Raw genomic sequence first — 27454 nt, 5'->3', positions numbered from 1 at the left:
TCTTAAAAACTATGTAATACAGCAACCCAGATATTTCTTTATTTCAATTAAGTGCTTCCTATTTGTACTCTAGAATGGATGCACCAGTTGGAATTCTCACGAGTTTTCATTCACCATGAGAATTCAGTCTCCTGCTTATTTTTTCCAAACTAATAACATAGAAACTCATGAGTATTCTCATTTGCCTTTCTCTAATTACTGGTGAGGTAACATACTTATTAGCCATTCTGGTTTTCCCTTTAGATTTTACCTACTCATACTTTGTCCTTTTTATATTTTGTTTTTTTCTTCCCAATTTGCAGTTGTTTTATATTTGATCCCTTATATAATGCAATCCCCTTGTCAGTTTAGACACTGCAAACATTTCTCCTAAACTATATCCATCTGCAGCCTTGACTACAGGATGCTTTACTGACTAGAAATCTTTAATTATGAAGTCATCAAAGCTATCACATCTTATGAATTGTGCTTTGGGGATCTTAAATCTATCTTTACCTCAAGGTCACAAAGACATAATCCATTTTTCTTACTAGCTTTAGCATTTTACCTTTCATTTAGGTCTTTAATCACTTTGGAATGTCTTTTTTCTTTGTGGTTTGAGGTAGGGACCCAACTTTATTTTTGTCCATATAATAAGCCAATTTTCTGAGCACCATTATCCATCTCTTCTCCACTAATTTGTGATACTACCTGTATCAGGTCTCTAAGTAGCCATGTCTATTTCCAAGTCCAGTTTAGCACTAACTTTTATTTTCTAAGAGGACAGCTCTATTACTGAAAAGGGTTCACTGATCCAGTAGTCCCCCCACATCTGCAGGGGATTCCCCACTGGATACCTAAAACCATGAATAGTACTGAACTTTACAACACTTGATTTTTCCTATATATAAATACTGTTTCACTTAAAGGAAGCACTTCACAGCTTCACTTTGGCATATTCAAACTGCCAGCATCCCTTCTCTTGTGCTTTGGAGCCATCATTAGGTAAAATAAGGGTTACTTGAACCACAAGCACTACGATATTACAACAGTCGATCTGATAACCTAGATGGCTACTAAGTGACTAATGGGTGGGTAACATTATAGCACAGAGATGCTGGACACAGGGATGATTCACATTCTGGGAGGGATGGATCGGGACAGAACAAGATTTCATCACGCTACTCAGAACAATGGGCAATTTAAAACTTATGAATTATTTCTGGAATTTTCCATTTAATATTTTCAGAGCACAGTTGACCATGGGTAACTGAAACCACAGAAAGCAACAATGCAGATGAAGTACTACTATATAGCGCTTTTTGGATTAATGAAAAATCCAACTATCACCATCCATGATCCATGGGGGTTCAACACTAGCTTGCATTCTTTCCAAAACAGAATACTCAGTTAATAAAGTGATTTTAAAAAAAATAAATGTATGTTTATTAAAAAAAAAAAAAAAAAACCCTAACCATGAACAAATCCTGGGACACTGAGAAATCAATGCTTTCTCTGAAAGCCAGCAACAGCCAGCATTAACACACCTGAGAAGTTACAGGTGCCTCTGTCCAAACATCAGGGGTCAAATCTTCTCAAATGCTAGTAGTCAAAACTGGTATTCAACAAGTTGCTGGTCTGTGTGGGCCCTGAATATTAGCATAGACAACTGTTACAGCTGGATATGTGGTTACCCTATGTCCACAACCACAACCACCCTTCACAGCCTCAGAAAAGTTACATATCCTCAACACTCCATTTGTAGGCAAGTTCCTCCACCGCCTTCTTGCTGGCAAGCCTGGCAAAGCGTTTCTGTTCAAATCCATTGGATCTGCAATCAAGAGATAATAATCAGCCAGAATCATGAACTGGACACTTATTTTTGAAAAAAAGAGAAGAGTTCACAATCTTATAAATAGGGAAGAAAAAAAGGCAGTCATGTGAAAATATTTAAGGAATATGCAATAGAATCAAAGGGGCAAAATATATAATTCATCCTTTTATTAGACATTGTTCAGACCTTTTTCTCAGTCTTTGACAACTGGTTCAACCATTTGCCACTCTCTAAAAGGCCAACTCACTCTCAGTCGATGTCTACATCTTGTATTTTATCCGTTCATTACATAAACATTGAGAGAATTCTATTACATAGTAGGCACTGTGTCATGAAAATGAGTATGACAGAGCATCTGTTCTGATGAACTCCAAGATTAGTAAAGGAAACTGACATTTAAACAGATAATTCAAACAAAATGCATAAGCCATGATAGAAGTATGCATTGGGAGTCACAGAAAGAGAATGGAGATCTTACTCAGCTTGGGAGGGAGATGGACAATAGTCAGAAAAAGCTTCATGGAGGTGGCCCCTAAGCTAAGTCTAAAAAACAGAATTAGCTAAAGAGTTGGAGGTGGGGAGGGCTGGAGGAATTCGGAGGGTATTTCCAGACAGAGCACAGTATGAGCAACGAGAGCAAAGGCACAAAAATAAGAAATAGATTGCTACATGCAGGGAACCAAAAGCAAACTGGTATGGAGCCTAAAGTATGACAAAGGAGTAGCACGAGACAAAGTCAGAAAGATTAGGCAGAGGCAAAATCATAATGAACTTTGTAGACCATTATAAAAAGCTTAGATTTCATCTCGTAGGGATAGATTTAAAGCAGGAGCATAAACTGCATTTCAAAGAGATCACTCTGGGGATGGGACAGGAAAGTTACTGCAATGGTCCGGCCAACAGATGATGAAAATAAGGATAAAGAAGATGGACAGAAAGAGAGAGAAGACATAGTACGAATTAGTGACTGATTAGGTATATATAAATGCAAAGGAGAAAAAGGTAAGTTTGACCCCTAGGTTAATAATTTTAGTGACAACTAAGTGAATAAAGCTACTACTAACTAGGATAGAACAAAAGAGTAGGAGTAGGTTTAGAGTAGGGGAAGTTGATGAGTTCAGTTTGGAATACATTGCACTTAAGTTGCCTTAAGTACATATCAATAGAGAAGCATAATGCACAGCTAAATAACACCAGATTGAATTACAAACACAGATTTTGGAAAGTATGTACATTTAGGTGGTAAATGAAAGTGACTAGATAATATTTGGTCAGAAAGAGTACATGGAGTTGAGAACAGTTAAGGGTTATAAATGGAACCCTAAAACATTTAAGGGGTACACAGAGGAAGAGAAGCTTTTAAAGGTGGCCAAGAAGAAATGATAAGAGAAAAAAAAAACAGAATAGAATGTCACAAAAGTCAATACAGGGATGAATATCATGGAGTGGATGTCAACTCACTTCTAAAACTGTCCATCTCTCTGTATCATATAAACTTCTTGAAAGAGCCTGCATTCACTGTACTTACTTTTCATTCACTCTTTAACATGTTAGAGCCTGGCTTTTGTTTCACTATGCTGCAGAGTTAGCTCTCTTTCAGGTCATCAGTAACCTTCCTTATTGTCAAATTTAGTGATTTCTCCCTTTCCAGGAAATCAGTCACCAAGTCCTGCCATCTTATCCCCTAAACACTTCTCAACTTACAAGAGTAAGTCACGGTACAGACCTTAATCACCTGTATTCTGGTTTACTGCAACAGCCTTGTATAGTGTCTGCTTATTTCCAAACCTGTGCCTTTCAATGCTTCATATTACTGCCATAACGATTCATCTAACTAAAGTGGAAAAATGCTGTTAATCCTTCAATGGTTCCCCTTTGTCTCTAGGATAAAGACCAAGCTCCTCAGAAATGCTTCCAAGGCCTTCTGATTACCTTTCCAGTCCATCTCACAGAACTCCACACGAATGCTATCCAACAACAGCAATCTGCTTAAGACTACTCCTTCCCCTATACCACCAAGATGTTCCATATCCTTACGACTTTGCATAAATATAATCCTCTTCCTTACACATCCTTCCTTTCCTTCTTATCTTGGCTGGTAACTGCCATCCCTTAAGACTAAGCTCCTGTATCACCTCCTCTAGGAATCATTCCCTGGACAAACTCTTCCTTTGTATGCCACCTTTGTATGCACTCTGAAAATCCTCTATAATAATACTTATCAAGTAACATTGCAATTATTTACTGCTTGTCTTCTCCTCTACATAGAAAGTGAGTTCCTGGGCTCAGGGACTATATCTCACTAGTTGTGAGACCCTGGCACCTACTACTTAGCCGCTTAAAGTTATAACATGTATGCTAAGTGTTACTTGGAACAACAGGCTTCCCTCTTTCCTAAAGCCTTCCCTAAGGGATGAGTAATGGAAGGCTTTGGGAAGAAGGGAAGTGTATTTGAATGGCACCACCTCCATCTTTAAAAGCATCCGTGGTATTCCAGAGCACCAAGGAAATTATTGTTTTTTTTGCCTTGGGGAATAAGTACTTAAGAGAATCAGCACTAGTTTGATCACACGGATAAAAGACATATGAATAATACACCAAACTCTAAACAGAATCAAAAGCAAACTGCAAGAAAACTCACACTAGAAAGAGCTTTGGACTAGAGAATCATGAGCCCAGGATTCTATTTCCAGCTTTATCAGGTGAGCTGAATGACTGTAGGTAAGTTGTTAAATTTATCTGGACATCGGTTTCTCTTTTAAATAATGGGAGTTGGCTTAATTAACCTTATGGGTTTTTCCAACTGTAACACACTATAGATTTATTCTAGAAATATTCATCTGCAGTGGGCCAAAAACCAAACTAGAAAAGATGATGAAAGAATAAATAATCAGAAAGAAAGCAAGGATGAAAAAGGGAACCAAAAGGAAAAATCTAGGAGAAAATAAGAACGAAAAGTGGAGGAAAATTTCTGGGAGAGATGGAGAAAAATTAGACATCAATAAAAAACTAGGTCAGGGAGAGCTCTTAGTTTTGGGTCCAGGAATTAAAAAAGAATACTCATTATAGCAGGGAACATCTTTAGGATTGTGGATACAAAAATATCTGCTTCTGGTTATCTGGTAAATCAGTTTTCTGAAAAATCTTCCTGATACCAAAAAAAAGAGCCTATATATAGTGAGCTGCAAACCAAAGCAGGGAGCTAGCCTGAGAGGACAACCACCCTAAGAACACCTGTCACTATGAGGAACCAGAGCCTTGATTTTTGATGGCAGCTTCAGAGACAGAAGACAATGCCTTATACCCATATAAGGTAAAGCAGTGAATTCCAATCACAGCAGAGGAACTTAATAGACTAACGTACCCTCAGACAGCAATTACAAGATCTAGACAAAATATAAAAATACAAGCATTTGAAAGTTTTTCAAGGCTTGGAGGGTGACCAAAAGCAGGCAGAATCAAGATGGGAGTCTATATGTGGAGAGAGATTTGTGTGGCTTTTTGCAGTGGGACACTTGCTACCCTGCATTGCTAAGGAAGACAGAAAGCCACAAGCTTATTGGCTTGAGGCGTCAGTGCAAAAGGGCAGAGCCGCAAAAGGGATGAAGCCCCAAGTCTGTGTATAAACTGCTCCCAAATCCTCGGCTACCTGCTAAACTGTGCTTGTACAAGGGAAACGCCATTAGGACCGATGAAAAAGCAACAGCTAGAAATTAAAAGAACTGACCAGAATTTTTAGCTGCTGCCCACTGCAAAGGAGAAAGAGTTTGGAGTTCAAAAACAGCCAAGTTAACTGTCTACCAGAATAAAAATCAACACACTTCAGAGGAAAAGGACAGAATTCAAAGTCTCTACAATGTATCATTCATAATGTCCAGTATACATTTAAAAATGACCAGATATCCAAAGAAACACTAAAATGTGATCGAACTCAAGAAAAAGTTATTAACAGAAAACTAATCAATCCTGAGGTAACCAAATGTTGCAATTAGCAGACAGGACTTTAAAGCACTAATTATAAATATTCTCAAGGAAAAGGAAAATGTCTCAATAAATAAACAGTTGAGAAATTCAGCAGAGAAATGTAAACTACCAAATGGAAATCTAGAGTTGGAAATACAATAAACTACCTTAAATGAAAAATTCATTTATGGGTCTAAAGGATTGGAGATGGCAGAGTCAATGAACTTGAAAACGGATCAAGAGAAATTATCTCATTTTAAGAAAAGAGAGAAAAAGAGAGCTCAAGAACCCAGGCAAAGTGGCAGAGGTGATAAACGCTTCGTTCATCCCCTCTTGCGACCACATCAAAGTTGAGACAGAAACACAGTGCAAACAGCAAACATTGTTGCCCTGGGGATCTAGAGGAACAGAAGGCCTACAACTAGGGACAGAAATAAGAAATCACCCCAAAATGGTTGGAGGTAGGAGGGAGGAAGATGCAAGACTGGCTGAGTGGGACCGAGGCTATAGCAGCCACCTCTTAAAGGGGCCGTGTCTGCGAGCAGACTTTCATGGTGACCGAACTGCTCGCTCTGAGCACCAGCACTAAGTGGGCTGCTCGGGTAACACCAGAGACTTACAGGGGGACACTAAGTTGTTGGAGCAAGGGCCAGAGGCAAGGCTTTCTCCCAGGTATAAGTGCTGGTGGTATCCATTGTCTCTCTGTTGAGCTCTACCCCACGTCCCACTGTGCAAACATAGCACTGCCATAGCTGAGATGTCATCAAACTAGATAACAGAGGTCATTCTCACCCAGAAGAACTGGGTAGGAATGAAACTTTGCCTCCCCCAACTCACAGCCCTACCCAAGCCATATTCAGTTGTGTCCTCAGTGACACCTGTGCCACTTGCTGAGCAGCACCAAACCTCACACTGGTAGCAGCTGACCTTGGTTTCTAGTGTGACTTCTTGAAGAAACTACAAGCACAGCATCTGTGTAACGCTTGCTGAATCTTAACAGATGGCCCCAGAGGGGCACAGGCTGTGGCTAAACTTGGCCTACAGCTGAACCCCTCTCAGGACTGTGCCACTGGACACCTACCACACAAAGCCATGCTAATAAGACCTGGAGACTTAGGAGCTTTGATTAGTACATAGACACAGACACAGAAAGGCAGCTAAAATGGGAAGACAAAGAAGCAGAAACCATATGAGAGAAAAGAACAGAGATCCGGGAATAATGGAGTCAAGCAATCTAACAGATGTAGAGTTCAAAACACTGGTTATAAAGATGCTCCATGAAATTGAGGGAAGTGTAGATGAACTCAGTGAGCACTTTAACAAAGAGATAAAAAGACATAAAAATGGAAATGGAAATTATGAAAGGGAACCAGTTAGAAATGAAGAAAACATTATCTGAGAGGAAGAGTATATTAGAGGGAATCAATAGAATGGAGGAAGAAGAGAATCAAAACACTGATATAGAGGATGGGGAGGCCAAGGACACTCAATCAGAATGGCAAGAAAAAAAGTAACCAAGAATATAATAATTTAAGAAGCCCATGGGACAAAATAACAGTTAACAACATTCGTGTCACAGGGGTACCTAAAGAGGGAGAACAAGAAGTTAAATATATATTTGAAGAAATAATGATGGAAAACTTCCCTAACTTGGTGAAGGAAATAGACATACAACCCCAGGAAGCTCTGAGAGGCTCAAGAAAGAGGGACCCAAAGAAGTCCACACCAAGACACATCATAATTCAAATACCAAAGCCTCAAGAGAAAAACAGTTACTTATACGGAAAACCCATAAGATGTCAGCTGTTTTCTCAAAAGAAACTATGCAGGACAGAAGGGCTTAGCAAAAAATATTCAACAGGATGAAGACCCAAGACCTACAACCAAGAATGATTTATTCAGCAAAGCTAGCATTTAGAGTCAAAGGACAGATGAAAAGCTTTCCAGACAAAAATAAGCTAAAAGAATTTATCACCACCACGCCAGTATTACAGGAAATGTTGGAGGGACTTCTTTAAGAAGAAAATCATGTCACAACATGAATAAAGAATGGTTAATAACTACATTCCTATCATGTACCTCAAATTTTCCAGAAAAGAATTAAGCGCTCCAACCAAAAGATAGAGAAGCTGAATGGATAAGAAAACGAGACCTCTACATATGCTGCCTATGAGAGACTTCCTTCAGATTAAGACACTCACAGACTAAAAGGAAGGGGATGGAAAAAGATACTGCCTAGAGGGTATTGTGCTCAATGAAGTCAGGAAGAGAAAGACAAATACCCCTATTTCATGTACATGTGGAATCTAAAGAAAAAAATAAATAACAACAAGAAGAATGAAAATAAATTCATAGATACAGAGAATATTTTGAGAGCTACCAGACCATAAGAAGGGTTGGAGGGGGTAGGGGATATGGTGAAAAAGGGCAAAGGAATTAAAAAGTACAAACGGATACATACAAAACAGTTATGGAGATATATATAAAGTGTAGCATAAAGAAAATAGTCAACAAGGTAAAAAATATGTAAGGAGGAAGAGGGGTACTTGATTAAGTGGTGTGACCACATTGTGAGTTACATAAATCTCTAATTGCTATGCTGTACAATTGAAACTAATATATTATTGTATGCCAACTATAATTGAAAAAATATCACTGAATTGTACAATGTAAATATGAGCAACTAACTGCCTAATTCAATAAAGCTGGGGGCGGGGAAGAGAAAAAGAACTGAGATAAAAACAATGAGAGAAAAACAAATAGGACTTCAGAGATCTGAGGGATAATACCAAGTGGTAGAAAATAGTGTAATTGGATAAGAAGAGTGGTTCAGAAAAAAAATAATTGAAGAAAAAATAGCTAAATACTTCCCAAATATGAAAAACATAAACCTATAGATTCAAAAAGCTCAATAAGCCCAAAGCAGGACAAATTCAAAGAAAACAACACCTAGGTACACCATAGTCAAACTGCTGAAAATCGAAGACAAGAAGAAAATCTTGAATGCTACCAGAGAAAAACAATACATTACAACAAGGAGGTGGGGGTGGGGTTAATAATAAAACAAATGAGGACTGAGGGTTGACTTCTAATTAGAAACAATGGAGGCCAGAAAGTGATGAAACATCTTTAAAAGGCTGACAAAAATTTGAGCTTCCAAGTACTAATTAGAATTTTGAAAAATGTGTATCCATCACCATGAATTCTTTAACTTCCTGTTCAAGATTTTTGTGATGAGATCACAGGTACTGTTAACAACTACAAGATCATCTGATATTGTATAATGAAATATGTCAACATTTGGAAGGTGTGAAAAACTCAGCAAAATATCTTCTAAATGACTAGTGTGCAATATTATAAAATCATGCAGGGGTAAAAGATCCATCCAAAGTAGAAAAAAAAGCCACCAGTGGATTTTAATGTAATGGTATGAAAGTTTTTTGATATAGTTTCAGATTCCATATTACAAATAACCTTTAAGAAACTATAACTTGTTGAGTTCTTGTTCTGTATCAAAAAAATATAATACGCCTTCCTTTTCTAACTACCTATATATAAAGTTGAATTTTCTTCCTATTCCTCAACTAAATATATTGCAACAGACTAAATGCAAAATCCTGCTATCTACTAGTAAGTCAGATATTGAGATTTTCAAAAATGTAAATTCTATTGTTTTGTTTCGAAAATATAATTATTTTTCTTTTAAAATATGGTAATTATGATAATGTCATGGCTTTATTATTTTTAATGAATTAGTAAATGCTTTTTAAACTCATCAGTTTAATTTTTAATATAGTAAGTATTAAGGTATAACCCACATAAATAAAAGTTTTGGGAGATCCTCAATTATTTTTAAGAGAGTAAAGGGGTCTTGAGATCAAAAAGTTTGAGAATCATTGTGCTTGATGCTAGAACAACGTCCCTTAGTAGGCAAGAAGAGATGGGATCCAACATGGAAGTAGGGGGACTGACTTTGGATAGAAGCACATATAGTTCATCCATGATAACAGATAAGAAGTTAAGAGTATGTGGATACAGATCAGGCAGATGAATAGGTAAGGTGGTAGGAGGTCAGTGAGACATTACAAGTAACTCACTCTTAAGATGATTCAAGGGCTACATTTTAGATACAACATACAGAAGGCTCCAGACTACCAACCATCACTCATCCCCTCTAAACCTTAGAAAATGTCAGTAGAAGTGACCAATATCAAAAACAAAGGGTGTCTGTCCTTTCTGGACCACCTGAGTTGTTTGTCCAGAGCCTTCTAAGCTTTGAAAAGGAAAAAAGAAAGAGGAGTGTTCTAAGCACAGGAAATGGGATTTGAGGACCTCATAAATAGAAGTGAGCAAACTACATATTACTAACACTGTGATTAGAGCAGAGAATGAGGCAGAGTATAGAGTGATTTACAGTTAGGGAAGGTTAGGGTCAGATATAAGAGAAAACAAGTGTAAGAAAAATTAAGGCTTACCTGTCCACACCATCCCAGCGATATCCAGGCCAAATATTAAATCTGTTGGGAGGTGGTGCTGGGCCAGTGTAGCGAGGTCTCACTAATGAGAGGAGAGAGAGAAAACAAGACAGTTATCTGTACGATTCAATACAGAGCTACCTGGCAGTGGAAAAAATTTTTATTTAGAACTCTCTATTGGGTTGAACCTGAACTCCCAAATACAAGAAACATAGATTGTATGGGAAAGCCTTCTTTGCACATAGCTGTATTATCATCACCCTAGTGATTCTCTCTTTGCATAAGTCACCTCCATCCCTGATGATTCCCCAAAGACTCACCTTTCTTATTCTTGTTCTCTTTAGCCTTACTCTTCTTGATAAAGTTGGCCATGGGGTCCCCCTCTCTTTCTTGTTCTCTCAGCATCCGATCCAGATCTTCATCATCAATATAGCGGGCCAGAGGCTTTTGCATTTCCTTTATTGCATCCTCCACATTTTGTTGCTGCTGCCGGCTCTGGGCAAGTCTGGGCAAAAAGAATCAAGACCGTTTGCTATTCTGTTTAACATTTCTATTCTTATGCTAACATGGACCACACTGCTATATTTGGAGAACCTCCACTTTCTAGCAGCCTAGGTCAAATACTGAAAAGGGCAAAATTCTTAGACTACCAACTGGAAGTGTAGACGATATCAATATTTAGGAAGAGTGAGTACACTGAATTTCCCATTCCTGAAAAGAGCTTTAAAACAGAACATGAACTAAATGATCCGAACAGGAGAGAATGACTTTCTCCAGTCACCACAGTCTTGTTTTACGTTTCAGTGATTTCCTTACCCTTTTCCCCACTTGGCATACATCTCATCTCTCTTCAAGTCCTTCTCTGCTTTTCTCCTTTGCTCTAAACGTTCCAGTTTCAAATTCCTCTTACGACCAGATTTATCTCGAAATACGGTTTCAGCATATTGGAATTCAGCTGCAAAGGAAAATTATACTTTTAAAAATAAATACCAGGTATCGAAATCAGAAATAATATTTTGATACCTGAAATCAACCACTTGGGATCCTGATGTTAATTAAGAACTTTTGCAGCCAGACTAAAAGTAGTTCCTACTAATGTCTAAGTATATATTGGTGATGATCCTGAAAACTAACATTTTTCAAGAAGGAAAAGAACCAGTTGGACCCACTAAGAAGTTGAAATAATGCATAAAACCAGAGCTGAAATTTGATAGCAAATAAAATATCAGATACAATAAGCTACGTTGACAACATAAAATGAAAGCTACATGAGCCTCGATTTGTCTCTGCACTTTTACATTTTTACCTTCAAATGCCATGGTTTCTTGGTCCCGTTTCTTGAGTTCCTCCTGCTCTCGCTGTATGTCAGTTAACACCAACCCAGTTCTAGCCCCAGAATACATGTGTGCAGCCTATGCAATGGAAAAGGGAGCATCCAACATTAATGAGACAATGTAGCAGTAGGCTCCATGGATATACACAGTTAGGTGCATTTTTGTTTGATGATCAACAATAACCAAACTAGAAACTCTAGTTTTATATTCTTATTATCAGCCACAGGATTCACAAAATAAAATAATAAAATTGAATTTCATAGAAAATTAATAGTACTATCAAGGTTAAGAGTAAACACAAACCAACAAGATATTAAAGGAAAGGCTAAACATCTGTATTCCTGACTTTTCAGCATATAAACTGCATACATGAAGACTCACTCTCCAGTCACCTGACCAGAAACCTGTATCAAGCTCTAAGTTCTCCAGTAGAGACCCACACTGATAAAACATTCCATTTAAAATACAAACTCAATCAAACATTAGTTCCTTAAGTTGTGGATATATTTCAGGATAATGAAAAGATAAGACCAAATCAAAACTTTTTACTAAGCTCCACCTTGTATCAAGATAACAAACCAACTCACAAATGGAATACACACCATATCCTGATATCCTTAAGTAATGTGATAAATTTGATTAAGACAAATATTAAATTGTCATGGACTAAACAGATACATAAAATGTCAAGATCCATCTGAAACACAGACCTCGCTTTGTTCCCAAAAAGAGAAGAACCCCTAGGTTAGGGACAGGCCGCTCTACCCTACCAGAACCACGTGGGCTATAGAGAAGACTTACCTGAAAAGTCTGTGTTGCAGAGAGATGTGCACACCACAGACTCTATCATCTGTTTCTTAACCAACTCACTGGAATAAGATTCCTTCACTAGAACTGGTGTTCTTTAAAACACAATTACTCAGGGTTCATGTGGATTTGTTATTGTTGTTAATTCAGGCTTCAACATAGTTTTAAAATAAAACACTGACTTCCCAGGTGATATGATTTCTAAAATAGTTTTATATTTTAAGTACCTCTTTTTAAGCTCTGGAGACAGAGACCTGCGGTCCAAAAATAATAAGTACTTACACTAAATACTTTGTCTCAGGCACTGTGCTGAGAGTTTTACTTACGCTAACTCATTTTATTCTCACAATAATCTTTAAAATATGCACTATTATTACCCACATTTTACAAATTAAGGAGCTGAGGCTCAGAGATACTATGTATCTTGCTCGAATTTTACAGATTACAAGTGGAAGAAGTAGGATTTGAATATGGGATCTATTTGACAAAAAGTCTGTGCTCCTAACTTCACTCTGTAAACTACAGGTCTGTTTACTCCTAAGAAAATAGGAAGTTTTTCTGAACCTATTCAAATGAGATTTGTGGGATTAAGAGGATATAAAGGCCGAAGCTACTTAGAAAATCTGGTATTTGTAAATTCACCTGGGTTGGGTTACAGGCAGTCCTGCCTTCAGAGAAAAGGAAAGAACTCTAGAGGTCCTTTGTGCTAGATTTACTAATCCAGCAAGATCTCCCTCCTCCTCCTCTGGCTTGAACCTCTGGTACTTGTACAGAAGGCAGAAGTCTGTCTGAGAGAATATGGTTCCTGAAAATTCCTACCTTCTTTCCCGGAGGCTGAGTCCTTCGAGGTGGAGACAGATCGGAATCTGAAGACTTGGTCCTCTGTTTCCTCCTCGGTGGAGACAGGTCAGAACTAGAGCTCTGGTGTCTAAGTCTGTCCCGTGGAGGCGACAGATCTGAATCAGAGTCCTGATGCCCTGAACTTTGTTTCTTCCGTGGAGGGGAGAGATCTGAATCAGAGGCTTTCAGACTGCCACCTGGTTAGGAAGAAAAGTCCAACATGTGACTCAGATGTCTTCTAGGTGAGAAACTTGTATGAAATTTCCTATGGTTGGGTAAACAGCCTAGAAATTAAAGAATAAAATCTTTAATCCCCTTGTCAGAATTTAAAAAAGAACATACCAGGCTAATGTCCAACATTCACTGAGTCCTCCTGTATCACTAAGTTAAATACAAGCACAGATGACAAGGAAGAAAGGCAAAGTCAGTCAACTTTTAAAACCAACAGTCAGAATGCAGGGTTCTATTCCCAAGTTACTAGTGACTGTGACTAGTATGTGAGATCCCAATATACTCATCTGTGTCATATGTATCTAGACACAGAATGAGTAAAACAACTTGCACTCAGATCTCAGTAGTGTGGTTAAAAAATATAACCACTTAGAATATATTCTGATGTCTTCAGACTAAAGGATAACAACGTTATCTGAATTTAAAAATTAAAACAGTAACTAGGGACAAAAAGATGAAGTAAATTTCACCAAACAGGCCTGCATTGTAGACACATGCATCACAGATCACCTTCCAAAAAAGCAATCAGCAATATGTATCAAGTCTTTAAAATATACTACCCTCTGACCCAGTAAATCAATTTCTACTTAGTTTCCCAGTAAACATACCTAGAAGTACTTAAGTTCCAAGAAATCTCTCTAGAAATAGACAAAGAAATAATCTGGCACAGCAACAGTTTATGTACACAGAATTATGAAAGCAAAATTTAGAAAGAACCTAAAATATACAATATTAGGGAAATGGTTAAGTAAATTTCCCTAATATTTAGGAAATATTACACCAATAAAAATTACATTAACGAAGAAATGTTTTTATGACATGGAGAAGACAATGTTAAGTGAAAAAATCAGGCAAGACCATACATGTAAAATGTATATACTGCATAGCCAGGGCTCAACTACATCAAAAATGAATACAGAAAAGACTACAACTCCACTCTCATTTCTAATGACATAAATACCTAATAAAACAAGTTCCAAAGAAAAGCACCTAGAAAATAAGTCCCTCTCACAGACAATCGATGCTCACCTTTAGAATCATGCTGTTTATTTCCAAAATGGGATTTTGCCTGCCTTTTTCGTGGAGGAGAGAGGTCCAAGTCATATTCATGTTTGCTGTTCTTCGGGAGTGATGGAGAACTTTTGCTAGAGGCTCTTTCTGGGGCTTTACTGCTTTTGGTTCTAGGCCGTGAATGAGGAACATTAGGACCCAAATTGGGGGAGTCACGATGGACCTTCCTGACCTGTGATGTGTCCAAAGAATCAAGAGTCCTTCTAGGTTGAGATGTTTCAGGGGAGCTGTTATGGGCCCTTCTATGGGGAGAGATATCTGAGGAACTGTGAAGGGCCCTCCTAGGAGATGAATCTGGTGTGTCATAATGGGCCCTCCTAGGAGGTACAGCTGAAGAATGACGATGAGGCTTCCTGAGAGGAGAGGGATCTGGTGAATCATGGTGGGCCCTCCTTGGGGGAGAAGGATCCGGGGTGTCGTGACGGACCCTCCTAGGAGGTGAAGGATCCAGGGTGTCGTGACGTGCCCTCCTTGGTGGAGAAGGATCCGGGGTGTCGTGACGGACCCTCCTAGGAGGTGAAGGGTCCGGGGTGTCGTGACGGACCCTCCTAGGAGGTGAAGGGTCCGGGGTGTCGTGACGGACCCTCCTAGGAGGTGAAGGGTCCGGGGTGTCGTGACGGACCCTCCTAGGAGGTGAAGGGTCCGGGGTGTCGTGACGGACCCTCCTAGGAGGTGAAGGGTCCGGGGTGTCGTGACGGACCCTCCTAGGAGGTGAAGGGTCCGGGGTGTCGTGATGGAAATGTCCATGTGAAGGGAGATCTTCACTGTGACCTAAATACAAACAGCAAAGAGTCAGATTCCCACAAATACTATGTTCACCACTGGTACTCAAAGTTTCAGAAGATGTCCCAGGAACATACATCTCAAAACTACTCAGAGCAGAGCTTCCTTGCTTAGGGGCAGCAAATAGCATTCATAAACATCTTTAAAATAATCTCTCTTATTTGCCTAACAAGTCATAAATTTGCAAAGTATTTTAAATATATTTTCATATTATACTTTAAAAGGAAAGCAGGGAAGGTATCGTATTTTACAGACATGAAACTAGAGACTAAGTTGCTGAATGGTTTCTTACCTAAGGTCACAGCTACCAAAATGAAGAGCCAGACCAAAATCCCAGTCTTCTAATTCCCAACCCAATGCTCTTCCCAAAACCTATTTGTCCAGAGTTCTCAGTCAGAGGCTCCTATGATATTTAGCCTAGGTAATTTATAGTTTGTACTCACTCTTCTTTCAAAAAGCTATTTGACTAAATCTGTGCCAAATCAAAACGAATGCTATTACTTAATCCCATGTCACTGTGCTCCTTATTAGAGGGGAAGAGATCACCAAAAAAAGAGAAGAGTGAGCATTTACTCATCACCTCTACATGCCAATACTTTATATAGATTACCTCATTTAATTCCCACAACAAACCTAGGAGATAAATATTATCCCAATTATACAGATAAGAAAGTCGATACTCAGAAAGATTAAATAATTTGATAAAGTCATACTGCTAATAAGTGGAGTAAATAAATATCCAAATCTAGATCTGTTTCACTCCAGAGTCCACACGCAATCTTTAAAAATATGTAGTTGAGGAAAAAGTTTGAAACTTTCAATTTTCAAAGGGCTAACTGATAAAAATGTTTATAGCAACTCAGAACATTTCCAAAACACAGTTTGTCCTCTTCCTCCGTTTCATGTCATTGAGCCTTATGGCCTAAATACAAAAAAAGCTGGGTAGAACCCGATGAATACTTGTTGAATTAAACCAAGTCAAATCCTTTACTTTGAGGACTAGGCGTATCTGATTAGAATCCACCCCTCAGAAAAGTACTGATATCTGTAGGGGCCCTGAGAGTAAATCTACTTCAGGAAGTTAATAAATTCCGTATTTACTAAAAAGAAAGGAAGGGTCACAGATTAGTGAGGATATTTCTACTAACAAATGGGGATAGAGCAGTGAGAATGAGGCAAAACAGAAAGAACTATTTGTGTGTGTGTGTCTGTGTATGCGCACGCACGTGTATATGTTTATCATTTCCTAGACTTACAGATACAGAAACCAAAAGATTATCTCTGAGAAAAGGATTATGGGAAAGACTAAAACACAATTACAGGACAAGGCAGAAAATAATGATTAAGAGTAAAACACTTAAGAGTCTAACCACTATGCCATAACATCTGAAGCTAATGTAAAAGAATGTCAACTAATCAAAAATTTTTTTTAATTTTTAGGTAAAACTGGATTCTGATAAAATACTAATAAACTTTTCATTTTTAAAACAACAATAATGCACTAAAAATTAACTGACAAAATGGTGATCACTATCCTATAGCAAACTGTCACTTTTGTTATGGATTTTTTTTCCTAATCAGAATTGCAGGATAATTAGCCTTAAGGCACAGAGCATAACAGAGAAAAAAACAAATCCTGTTTAGGAGTTAACTCTTCAACGCTCCATGTGTGAAAAAGGAATAAGTATCAAGGGTAAACTAGAGTTAAAAAACTATCAAGCAGCAAGATTCTTGTTTATGAAGGAATGAAAACAGGCAGTAAAAAACCAGCACACTTCCACTGGCCACACAGAGCCCGAATGACTGCTGGAACCACAGCTATGACTCACTGGGACTAAGTATTTCACAGTCTCTGTCTCTTACTAAGTATGTACGTATCAGGTTTTTGGAAGAGGGGAAATGACTATTAAGACAAGTGATGGTTTATCAAAGAGCAGTAGGCTGCAGGAATCAAATACCTTTTAGCAATTCAATAACTCATCAAATATTTATTAATGGTACCTCCTTGTAATAGCCTGGGGGAATACCAAGACAAATAAGACTAGGTCTCGTCTCTGTTCAGACATGACAGACAAATGCCCTTTGTCCAAACCAAAAACTCAAACATTTTTTAAAATAGGGAGTTAAAGTATTAGCCTAAGGAGAAGGTGTAGAATTGGCTAGTGGAGGATAATGCACTGTAAAATACCAATACTTAAGGGAAGAATAAATAAAGATTTACTAATATAAAGGACAGAAAACATTAGTCCTTGAACTATACATGAATTGCTTCATTTTGAGGACAGATGTTGCTCAAGTCTCTAAACTCTTCCTCATATGCCTGTATACTCTTCCAAAGTCATACCTATGTACCAAGTGCTTGTGAGGAGTCGGTCCTGAAAGGCTCCCAAATGAGTCACTTCTTGACCTCAGTAACACTAATATCAAAATGTAAGAGAAAGTGGGATACCTGGTCTCACAGTTCCCACATTTTACTACCTCTGAAGAAGTTCTGAATTCTACTTCACACTATATTTTTCAGGATAATTGACACACTAAACAAACTATGCACTCCTCTAAAAAAAAAAAAAAGTATATAAAAGAAAAAAAGGCTTTCCCTATAAATGGTTAATTTATATTTATCTATTATTGGAACTCACCTCCCAGAAGCTTCCATTTGGCACTAGAACGAAAGGTTTCCATTTGCTTTACCTCTTCCGGCCGCTCATCCACAAATTCAGCCACCTAAGGGAGTGAGGACATGGTATTGAGGAAATCCACAGGATCCAGCCAAGAAGCACTGTTGTCTCAAGAACCTGAAGCTATTATCATTCCCATTGCTGATATACTTGGCACACACAGCCCCAAAACAGCCTTGAAAAAACACATAGTGGTCCTCGGTTCTACCTCCTCCATAAACATCTGATTATCACTGGATGGTTTAAGTCTAGATCTTTCTCTGACTAATCAATTTCCTTCCAAAAGTTAATTTTTTTCATTACAAACCTTTTTATGAACCTCCCAGGTACACAACTGCCACTTGTAAGATACAAGCTGAATTCCTTCTACCTTTTTATTTTTACCTCTTTATTTTTATTATACTGCATTCAGAGTGAAAATACAGGTGAAATCCTTGTCATGCTATCACTCATCAAGGGTTTCGGGTTCCTTATGAAACTTTAATTACTATAGGTAGTCACAATGACAGGTATTCTTGAATCCGATCAAAAGATGTCATTAAGATATACACAGAATCATAGAATCTTTGAGAGAATATCACATTTCATATCATCCCAAGTCCCAAATATGGAATCTTCTCTATAGCATCCTTGATAAATGATCACTCGTCCAGTCCCTCCCTGTCAGGAAATCAATTCAGGAAACTCATTTTGTTATAAGGCAGTCCACTGCAATTTTTTGGGCAGTGCTAGAAAGTGCTTAGTTTTATCAGACCCATATCTACCTTTCTACAACTTCTTTCCATTGACCCTAGCTCTGACTTCTGATGTAACTGATTCTCTTTCCACATGACAGACTTTCAAGATGACTGGCATAATAAATTCTAGTTACAGAGCAGCAACTATGTGCAAGGCACTTTTTGTATTTTACGGTCTCACTCAGTCCTCACAATAGCAATGTAAAGAAATATTCCACAATATTAAAGAGTAAACTATGATTCAAAGTTAAGTAACTTTCTCAATGTCACAAGGTAGCAAGTGGCAGAACTGGAATTCAAACTAGGTCATAATTCCTTTCTACTTCTCTTCTCCCAAGATCCTACCATCATTCCTCACATAACCTAGTTTTGAGATCTCTCACTGGGCATTAAAAGCACAGGCTTTCAAGCAATATAAATTGAGATCTAAATCCCTAGTTCTGCCAGTTAGTATTTGTGTAACTTTTGGCAAATTATTCTCTCTAGGCCTCAACTTCCTCATTTGTAAAAGTAGGTTTCAAAGGATTGCTATGACTCAGTGAGATAATTCATGTACGCTCAGCAGTGCTAGGTACATGGTAAATGCTCAATAAATTATACCTATTATTCTTGTGCTGTCATTGCTATTGTGGTTGTCCTAGTGATGGTCTTCAAGTAACAAAAATGAATTCAATTCTGAGATCTGTTTTAACTAGTGTAGAGAACAGTGGATCTTCCTTGTTTAGATTTTGGGACAATGACAGGAGCAAAAGACAATATTATAAAGGAAAATTAATAGACAACTGCATAAAAATTAAAAATTTTTAATGCCAAAACTATTATAAATGAAAAGGCAAATGACAAAATATAGCTATAACATGTAAAATATACATTCTTATATAAATATCAAATAAATCAATTTAAAAAATTAGAATTGCAAATTTTCTACAAAATGGACAAAATACCAAAAATTCATTAAAATACAAGTGCCCAATATGAAAAATTATTTATTTCACCATTTTTCAAAGAAACTGGATACCACTGTTCACCTGCCAAATTGGCATAGGTCTGCCATGGTTTTTGTTGTACTTAATAATGTTCTAGTATTGATGAAGAAATGAAAAAACTGGGATTCTTATACATATCTAGTGACAGTGTAAATTGGTGCTATCTTTTGGAAAGCAATATGGAACTACAGCTCAAAAGGGATATAATTTCATACCATAGGAATAAATAACGGATTCCTATAATGATTTATGTATGTTTATCAAAGCATTATGATATTCCAGTACAAGAAACAACTTATGTGTCCAGTAATAAGATATGTTAAATTAATATATATGTATGAACTACTATGTAACCATTCAAGATCGCATTCTCAAAGAATATTTAAAAGTCTTACTAAAGTATTGGCAACATATTAAGTGAAAGAGCAGGCTCAAAACCCATAGGTACAGTATGATCACAATTATATTTGAAAAAATAATTAAAAGTATGTATAATCTATTAATTAAAGAAATATGCATCCAAATGGTAGCAGTTGTTACCACCAGATGGTCACTGTATAAGTGATTTTTATATTCTTTTTAAGACTTTAAACTCTTATAATTACCAAATATTCCATAATAAATGTGTATTGCTTTTATAAAATAAAAAATAAATAAAAACAAATGTTGTAAACATTAATTAGGTTTGACTGATTCTGACTGAAACTAACTGGTTCCTCATGACCACTATTTCCCTTATAATTAATAACAAACTACCTTTCGAATAATCTACTACAGAATATGCTGGGGATTAACATTAACTGTATTTGTCTGGAATTCATCTTTACAATTTTCTACCATAATACAGCCTATCAACAGTTCTCCTTTTCATCTGTTTCTCAGTTATTCTCAGCAAAGGTTCCATGATTATACTAATGCTAGGTTATCTGCCTATGCTTTAACCCAACTGGCTCTTATCCTTCAAAACTTATTTCAAATAGATATTTACATTCTTCATGGAATTTCCCAATGGAATGGAATAAAAAGTATGCTACCTCCTCTGTGCTCTAATAACATTTGGTACGTATATGAAATATAGCTCCAACATTATATTGTTGAAATTATTTGAAACCTAGTCTCCCATTTTAGGGTATAAACTCTAGCATACAGACACTATGTTCTATTAATCTACATATCTCCAGTACTTAAGCAACAATATATAAATTTTTAAGTTTAGTTCAATCAATGAATAAAAGGAACAAAGAAAAAGTTTCCTATAATTGAAGCTGAACATTGTTTTTAAGGTAAATTCCAACAAATTGAACCTTGCTAATTCTAGTCCTGCCTCTCTCTGTGATTAGTTCCCATTTCTAGACTGATGAGGCCTTCCATAAAAAAAGAAGACAGTGTATAGGCATCATCAAAGAGGGCTATTTTAAAACAGCTCTTTGGAAAGTGTCACCTCTTCTCTGACTTCAACTTTCCCTCTTACAAATCTGCCCTGCACTGGGAGTAGAGACTGAGAGGCTTGAATTTCAAAGTCTTCACAGCCTCAAAATATACATACCACAGGCAAATCTCCATCATCTTCCTCTTCCTCCTTTTCTGCTTTAGTGGTGGAGATAGATGTCCAGCTCACATCATCATCCACAATTCGCATTCTAAATGTGAAAAATAAAAAGATCGAAAAGAAAGAAACATTCTTATAACAATCTATGAACACTATTTGTTTTAAGATAAAGCTCAATCCAGTCTTTGCCTATATGGCCAACTTCATCCTGAACCACTGCCTCCTCAGTTCACTACCGCACTGGTCATCTCTCGGTGCCTAGAATGAGCCAAATTATTTCCCGTATCAGTTTTCCCATACTCAATTCCTTCCCTCAGACAGTCCTACTCTTCTCATTCTTTACTTACTCTCATTCTTAAGATTGTAGCAACTTCCTTGAACATTAATTCCTGACTATTCTCCCTTAAGTCTCCTAACTAAGAACCCCTGTTACAAATTCTTGGAATACTTTCATTGCATTTCTCACACAGGATATAAATCAATTAGCTGCATAATTAGTTGTTTAAAGCCTGTATCTCCATTAAACTATAAGCTCCATCAGAATAGGGACAACGTTCTCATTCAGAGTGGTATGCTCAACACCCTGCAATAACCGGCATAAGTATTCCATAAATGTTTGTTGCACAGATAAACTGTGGATGAGTCCCAAAAAATAACAATTACTACCATGATATGAACAGTTATCTAAAAAGCCAAGATCACATTATACATTTCTAATCACACAATAATCATTTAATATAAGTGCTATCATTCAGTATTTCTCTCATTTTAAAGATAAGGAAACTGAAGCTTAGATAGATAAACTGTCTTGCCCAAAGCCACACAGCCCATAAAGTGGCACAGCTAGGACTCAAACTATATGTAGAGCTGCTCCAAAGCTCAGGCTATTTTCACTACATGGCACTACTTCCAAAGAATCCACACACATCAAAGGGCCAGGAAGACAGAAGGCAAGAATCCAACCAGGAAAGGATATGGATTGGTTCTTTGGAACTACTTGACTTTACTGGGTGTATCAGTTTTCTAAGACAAACTGGGTGGCTTAGAACAACAGGAATGTATTTCTCTCACAGTTCTAGAGACTTGGAATCTGAAATCAAGGTATCTGTAAGGCAATGTTCACTGGGCTCTAGGGGAGACTCTTTCCTTGATTCTTCCAAATTCTGGTAATCCGAGACAGATCTTAGCTAGTGGCAGCCAGGCCAATCCCAGCCTCCATCATCACGTGGTCATTCTCCTTCTATATCTGTTTCTGTGACCAAATTTCCCTCTTCTTAAAAAGACATCAGTCATATCTATCTATTAGATAGATAGATAGATTGCCAAATAATGTCACATCCAGAGATTCTGGGTGGACATGAATTGGAAGGAAGGGCCACTATTTAATTCAGTACACTGGGCCACAAAAATTTCTTCATCTGAAAAATGGGGATAACAACACTTACTTCATGGTATTGTGAAGCTTAAATAAATTCATATATGTACTTAGAACAGGGACTGGCACATGACAAGAACCGTGTGTTAGTTGTTATTGTCAGTAGTAGTAAGAGTAACAGGAAGTGAGTATAGGTCTCTGACTCAGAGTCCTTGGGATTGGAGAAGGTCCACAGACAAGTTCTGGGCCCTATAACACCTAAGCACCGAGGCTCTTAATTAGCTCCACCAATATTCTCGGGGCACAATATTCATTCTCTACAGGAGAGGACAGTCTACAAAGGCGGGAAAACAGTAAGTAAAGTTACAGCCTGGCTTGAACACATCGAAGACAGGGCTCGGGGGCGCGAGGAGCGACCAACATGGGCTCTGAGCTCAGGAAGAGTCCCAACAGCTTTCAGAGAGCGAGGCCCAACGGGCGTTGATACTGGAAGAGCCGGGCGAAGGCGGAGTTGGGGAAGGTGAGGGGTGGCAAGCCGTCGCAGACCCTGCCCCTGCCAGGACCAACTCACCCCTTGCCTCCGGCCCCGCTAGGCTTCGGCCGCTTTTTGCGACGTTTGCGACAAGACTCGGAACCCCCAGTAACGCCGGCATCTGCCCCGGACAAGTACCGCTTCAAATATTCGGCCTTGGAGAGCGGCGGAGCTGCCGCCATGGCAGCAGTGAGGGCGGGGCGACGGCTCGGCGCTGAGGGCAAAATTCTCGAACGCAAACGTACGCTGGTGGAGAGGTGGGGCCAGAACCGGAAGTGACGAGTGCGTTCAGGACTGCGGGGGCTGACAGGTGAGAGCATTTGCAGGCTTATGGGGAATGTGCATTCGTGTCGCCTAGTCTACTATTCAACCTTGTGACGGTGCAACCACGTTTCTTCTGTTTGTTCATCCACCTGCTCATTCAGCAGACTACGCAGTAAGCCGTGGGGCTACAGCTACGACCCAAAGATCCCCCAGCACCTCCAAGAGGACCATAATATAGTGGTTAAAAAACAGGCTCTGGAGTTGCATGACTTCCTAGCTCCACGACCTTGGGCAAGTTATCTAACAAATTGAGGATAACAATGACATGTAACTCAGTGGTTGAGAGGACTGAGATAATACTGTGTACGGTGCTTAGGACAGTGTCTGGCACATAGCATTATGTAGGTTATTTTTATTAGTGTTTGTTTAGGTGGGGAGGAATCAGCCCTAATAGGCTTCCAAGTACTATTCAAAAGTTAGAAATTCCAAACCAAATATAAGTACTTTGGAAAATGTGGAGGCCTCTAACCTGTGCAACTTCCCTGTATTTCATATTATTGATAGTCCCTGGCTATCTTTTGTAAAGAGCCTTTCCAGTGAAAAAGACTATTTTCAGCATAGCAAAAGAGGGACCCTAGAGAGATTTAATTCTAATACATTTAGGGGGAAAAGAAAAGACTTTTCTCCTTGTAGACATTAAGAGCTTTACTTGAATTATCTCATTTAACCCTTACACTCCTCAGATAGTTTTATTATCTTTATTTTACAAATAAGAAAACTGAAGCTTGGAAAGGTTAAGAAAGTTGCCCAACTTCACACAGCCAGCCAGAACATGACCAACACTTGGGAGCAGAGGCTAGCAAAGTGGATTGCAAGAGGCAATCCAAATTTTTTTAAATATTAGATTATTTTTACTAAATCATGTAGAAGTTAAATTTTTGTCACTGTTTTAAAGTATGTTAGTCAAGAAGGTATTGTTATACCTCATACACATGTTAGGATACATGTTCCAAAATACACAGAACAGGTTTGGTGATTACTGCCCTGTAGCTTGAACTTTTAACCACTAGGGTATGCTGAATGGTCACAGCACATGCCCAGGGGAGGGAAAAAAAGTGGCTGGGTCTCTGAGGGCTTGCGAGAAGGGGACACTGGATCAACAGGACTTTACTAGCTGGAGGGCCCCATGCAACCCTACCTTGGCTGCCAGTCCACTTTGATATATCTCAAAATGAAGTCCACAGCCCCGCTTCTCCAGCCTGGTGTCAGCAGACTTTTAGAAAAGTCTCACATTTCTGCTCCAGTGAACATTAGCAGTATAGTCCTCTCAGCCCCATCAGCCCATCTCCTGTCCTTTTCTGTCTTCAATTCCACTCACTACTCAGTACCCAACCTTAAGCTCATGTCCCAACCCTGTCTACCTCTCAGGACAGTTAAGCAGTATTGCCCTCGCTCTGCAAGTTGCATCTAATAAAGCAAGTGCAATAATTATGGACTTGACCTCAAAATGCTTAGAAACTCAGGTTTTTGATTGACCTGGGTTTGAAGCTGCCTATTCGAGCTTTAATTCCTTCTGGAAGTTACCTAACTTCTCTGAAAATGTTTCTTTACCTATAAAATGGGGATGTTATTGATAGCTACTTTTTCCCAGAAACGGTTTAAAGCAGAAACAGACACTTTAGAATTTTTGTGATATGAGAGAACCTAAGTCTAAGAGCACTTCACAATTAACTCACAAATCCTCATAAAAACCCTATAAAGTATATACCATGATTATCCCCATTTTGCAGACCAGGAAAGTGAAGCATTAGAGGTGCCAGTATTAAAGGGCTTCCTGAATCCTGAGGTGAACACATGGAACCAGCACTGGCTCTTTTCTCTTCACAAATGAAAACACTATTTTCCTGTAGACGAAATACAAATAAAGCCAAGTGTCTTAAACATCACTGCTCTAAATTTAAGAAGCACCACTCCTTCCAATGTGCAATAGGCAACATGCCACAGATGTAAAAAGAATGTTATCTTACTGAACCCACTATTAATACTTTGAGCTAGCAAGTCAATTGCCCTTCATACTTAATCCCAGTGTTCACCTCATCACGACACCGACATACATTCAATGCCTGTGTGTTCCCAGTTCTAATGGCTAAACACGGACATATTTAACATGCTTGAAAGATGAGGTACCCTTGCAAATGAACTTTTCCTTAATATACTCGCAAAACTTTCCACTTAAATTTTATCCTGTTTGTGAAACTCAAGCTACGTTCTTGGGCTGGTGCTTTACCGTTACCTCTCCTGGCCTTAGAGCAGGACCCTTCCTACCATACTTTGTTACCTCCATGCTACCTCCAGTGCCCTAACAAGGCTCAGTCCAGAAAAGAAGAATCATGAGCATCTGCTGAGGATTATCATGTAACAGATTTTTATATGCTGTATGCTAGAGGCTGTGGGGTAAGATGCAGTTAGATGAAAACTCCATCCCTGTCAGGTTGTATGAAGTGATATTGGAGTTGGAGTTAAGTGTAAAACAAGGCTGCCAGGACTTGGCCCTATCAGCAGAAAGTACCTTAGCTGGGTTACCCCAATCAGGTACCTTCTCCTGTCTTTGCAGGTTCAGAAACCCAGGTTATCATTTCCTAATAACTGTCTGAAGTCTAGATGATTGCCTCATACCAATCAAACTCACAAGGCTCTGTAATAAATGAATGCCATTTTTTCCCATTACAATGGAAGATGAACCTGACACCAGGGCCCACTTTCTAAGCACAACCAACCCATATGGAAAGTCACTCAAGAGAGCAAATGATAAATCAACAGGTTACCTGGTGAACTCAGACCCTCAAGTCAATTGGAAGTAGATCTATGGACAATCTACTAGAGCAGAACACTTGGTTAGAAGTCTATTCAAAATGTTGCAGCTTTATAGTTTGTCAGTCATTTGCTAACCTTAGTCTCCAACTTCTTAAAACACCTTACTCTTGCCCTCACAGAAATTAGAGAAACAGGTATGGGAGTCAGTCCCACATGAAAGTAGTTAAGATGCCAAAGAATTCAGTATGGAGAGGTATCTGAAAACAGAACCTTTGAAAACAAATACATTTAAGAGGGAGGAGACAGAGATTTCAAATAAGGAATGCACAAAGTCAAGGGGGAAGCAGGAGTGCAGTAGTAAGAAATGGTCCCCTGTCAAATGTGACAGAAATAAAGAACAGAGAATGACAACATTTTCCAATTGGAAAATCCCACCTGTGATCTTTGAGAACAGTTTAATAGAGCAGTGAGAGTGGATGAGTGTGATATACTAAGTCATCTTTAGGCATTCAGAGTTCAGTTTGTAGCACAAAGCACTGAGGTTTGCCATAGTACCTCAATTAACAGGTGTTTATTGAACAAATCCCTGCAGCCAGCACTGCGGGAATCATCAGTGTTTAATGCAGTGCAAAGAGCACCAGCTGGGGAGTCAAGGGCCCTGGGCTGAAATGCTGACTGGGTCATGCAACTATAAGCAGACCTCTCCCTCTCTGATTATTTCCCCATTTGTAATTGAGAGAAGACTTGATGATCTCAAATACCCACAACTAGTTAGAATGTTTTCCAGCCTCAGAGCTTTTGCATTTGCAGTTCCCTCTGCCTGGAAAACTCTTCTCCTAGCTATCCACATGGCTTATTCCTTACCTCCTTTTGAGCTTTGCCCAAATGTCAAATTATCACCCTCTTAATATCTTCCTGACCACTCTACTTGAAACACCTGCCGCCAGGTGTTTCATCCCCCTTCCATGCTTTCACCTTCCTCCATAACACTAATCACAGTTTGACATAACTTTACTTTGGGTTCATTATCAATCAGTTTTCCCCACTAGACTTGAAGCTTCATGAAAGCAGCGCTTTGTTTCGTTCACTGTTCAGTGGTGTGCCTGGCAGAAAGCAAGCATTCACACATTTATGAGGAATGAATGAAATACCAGCTCCAAACTCCAAATTACAGTGGCCACACTGGAGAAAACTTTCTTCAG

At 38.5% G+C, this 27454-nt stretch overlaps 1 protein-coding gene across 2 annotated transcripts; it reads right to left on the bottom strand.

Moving 5' to 3' along the window:
- Positions 1 to 590: 590 nt before the first annotated feature.
- Positions 591 to 27383, bottom strand: BUD13 (BUD13 homolog). Of its 2 annotated transcripts, XM_036220888.1 has the most exons (11): positions 23214 to 27383; positions 21265 to 21358; positions 17957 to 18041; positions 15235 to 15305; positions 14493 to 15195; positions 13212 to 13429; positions 11558 to 11663; positions 11068 to 11206; positions 10572 to 10756; positions 10252 to 10333; positions 591 to 1810 (listed from the first exon to the last, which is right to left on the bottom strand). In XM_036220888.1, the coding sequence occupies exons 1-11, from the start codon at positions 23492 to 23494 to the stop codon at positions 1717 to 1719; spliced, it is 2058 nt and encodes a 685-aa protein (XP_036076781.1). In that variant the 5' UTR covers positions 23495 to 27383; the 3' UTR covers positions 591 to 1716. The 2 variants fall into 2 exon arrangements, with proteins under 2 accessions (XP_036076781.1, XP_015990408.2); XM_016134922.2 differs by having other exon boundaries at positions 14493 to 15305.
- Between the last annotated feature and the right edge of the window lie 71 nt (positions 27384 to 27454).

Source organism: Rousettus aegyptiacus, unplaced genomic scaffold, assembly GCF_014176215.1.
Source record: "Rousettus aegyptiacus isolate mRouAeg1 unplaced genomic scaffold, mRouAeg1.p scaffold_m13_p_5, whole genome shotgun sequence".
Classification (NCBI taxonomy): Eukaryota; Metazoa; Chordata; class Mammalia; order Chiroptera; family Pteropodidae; genus Rousettus; species Rousettus aegyptiacus.
This window is presented reverse-complemented; position numbering and strand designations above follow the sequence as displayed.

What these genes read in the sequence shown, in the direction of transcription:
- BUD13 (XM_016134922.2), bottom strand. Translation starts at nt 23,494, where the DNA reads ATGCTCTCACCTGTCAGCCCCCGCAGTCCTGAACGCACTCGTCACTTC. An exon ending in AGCGGGGCCGGAGGCAAGGG is followed by an intron (nt 21,359 to 23,213) that starts GTGAGTTGGTCC and finishes TTTCACATTTAG; the next exon opens with AATGCGAATTGTGGATGATG. An exon ending in CTCAGCCTCCGGGAAAGAAG is followed by an intron (nt 11,664 to 13,211) that starts GTAGGAATTTTC and finishes TCCATTGCATAG; the next exon opens with GCTGCACACATGTATTCTGG.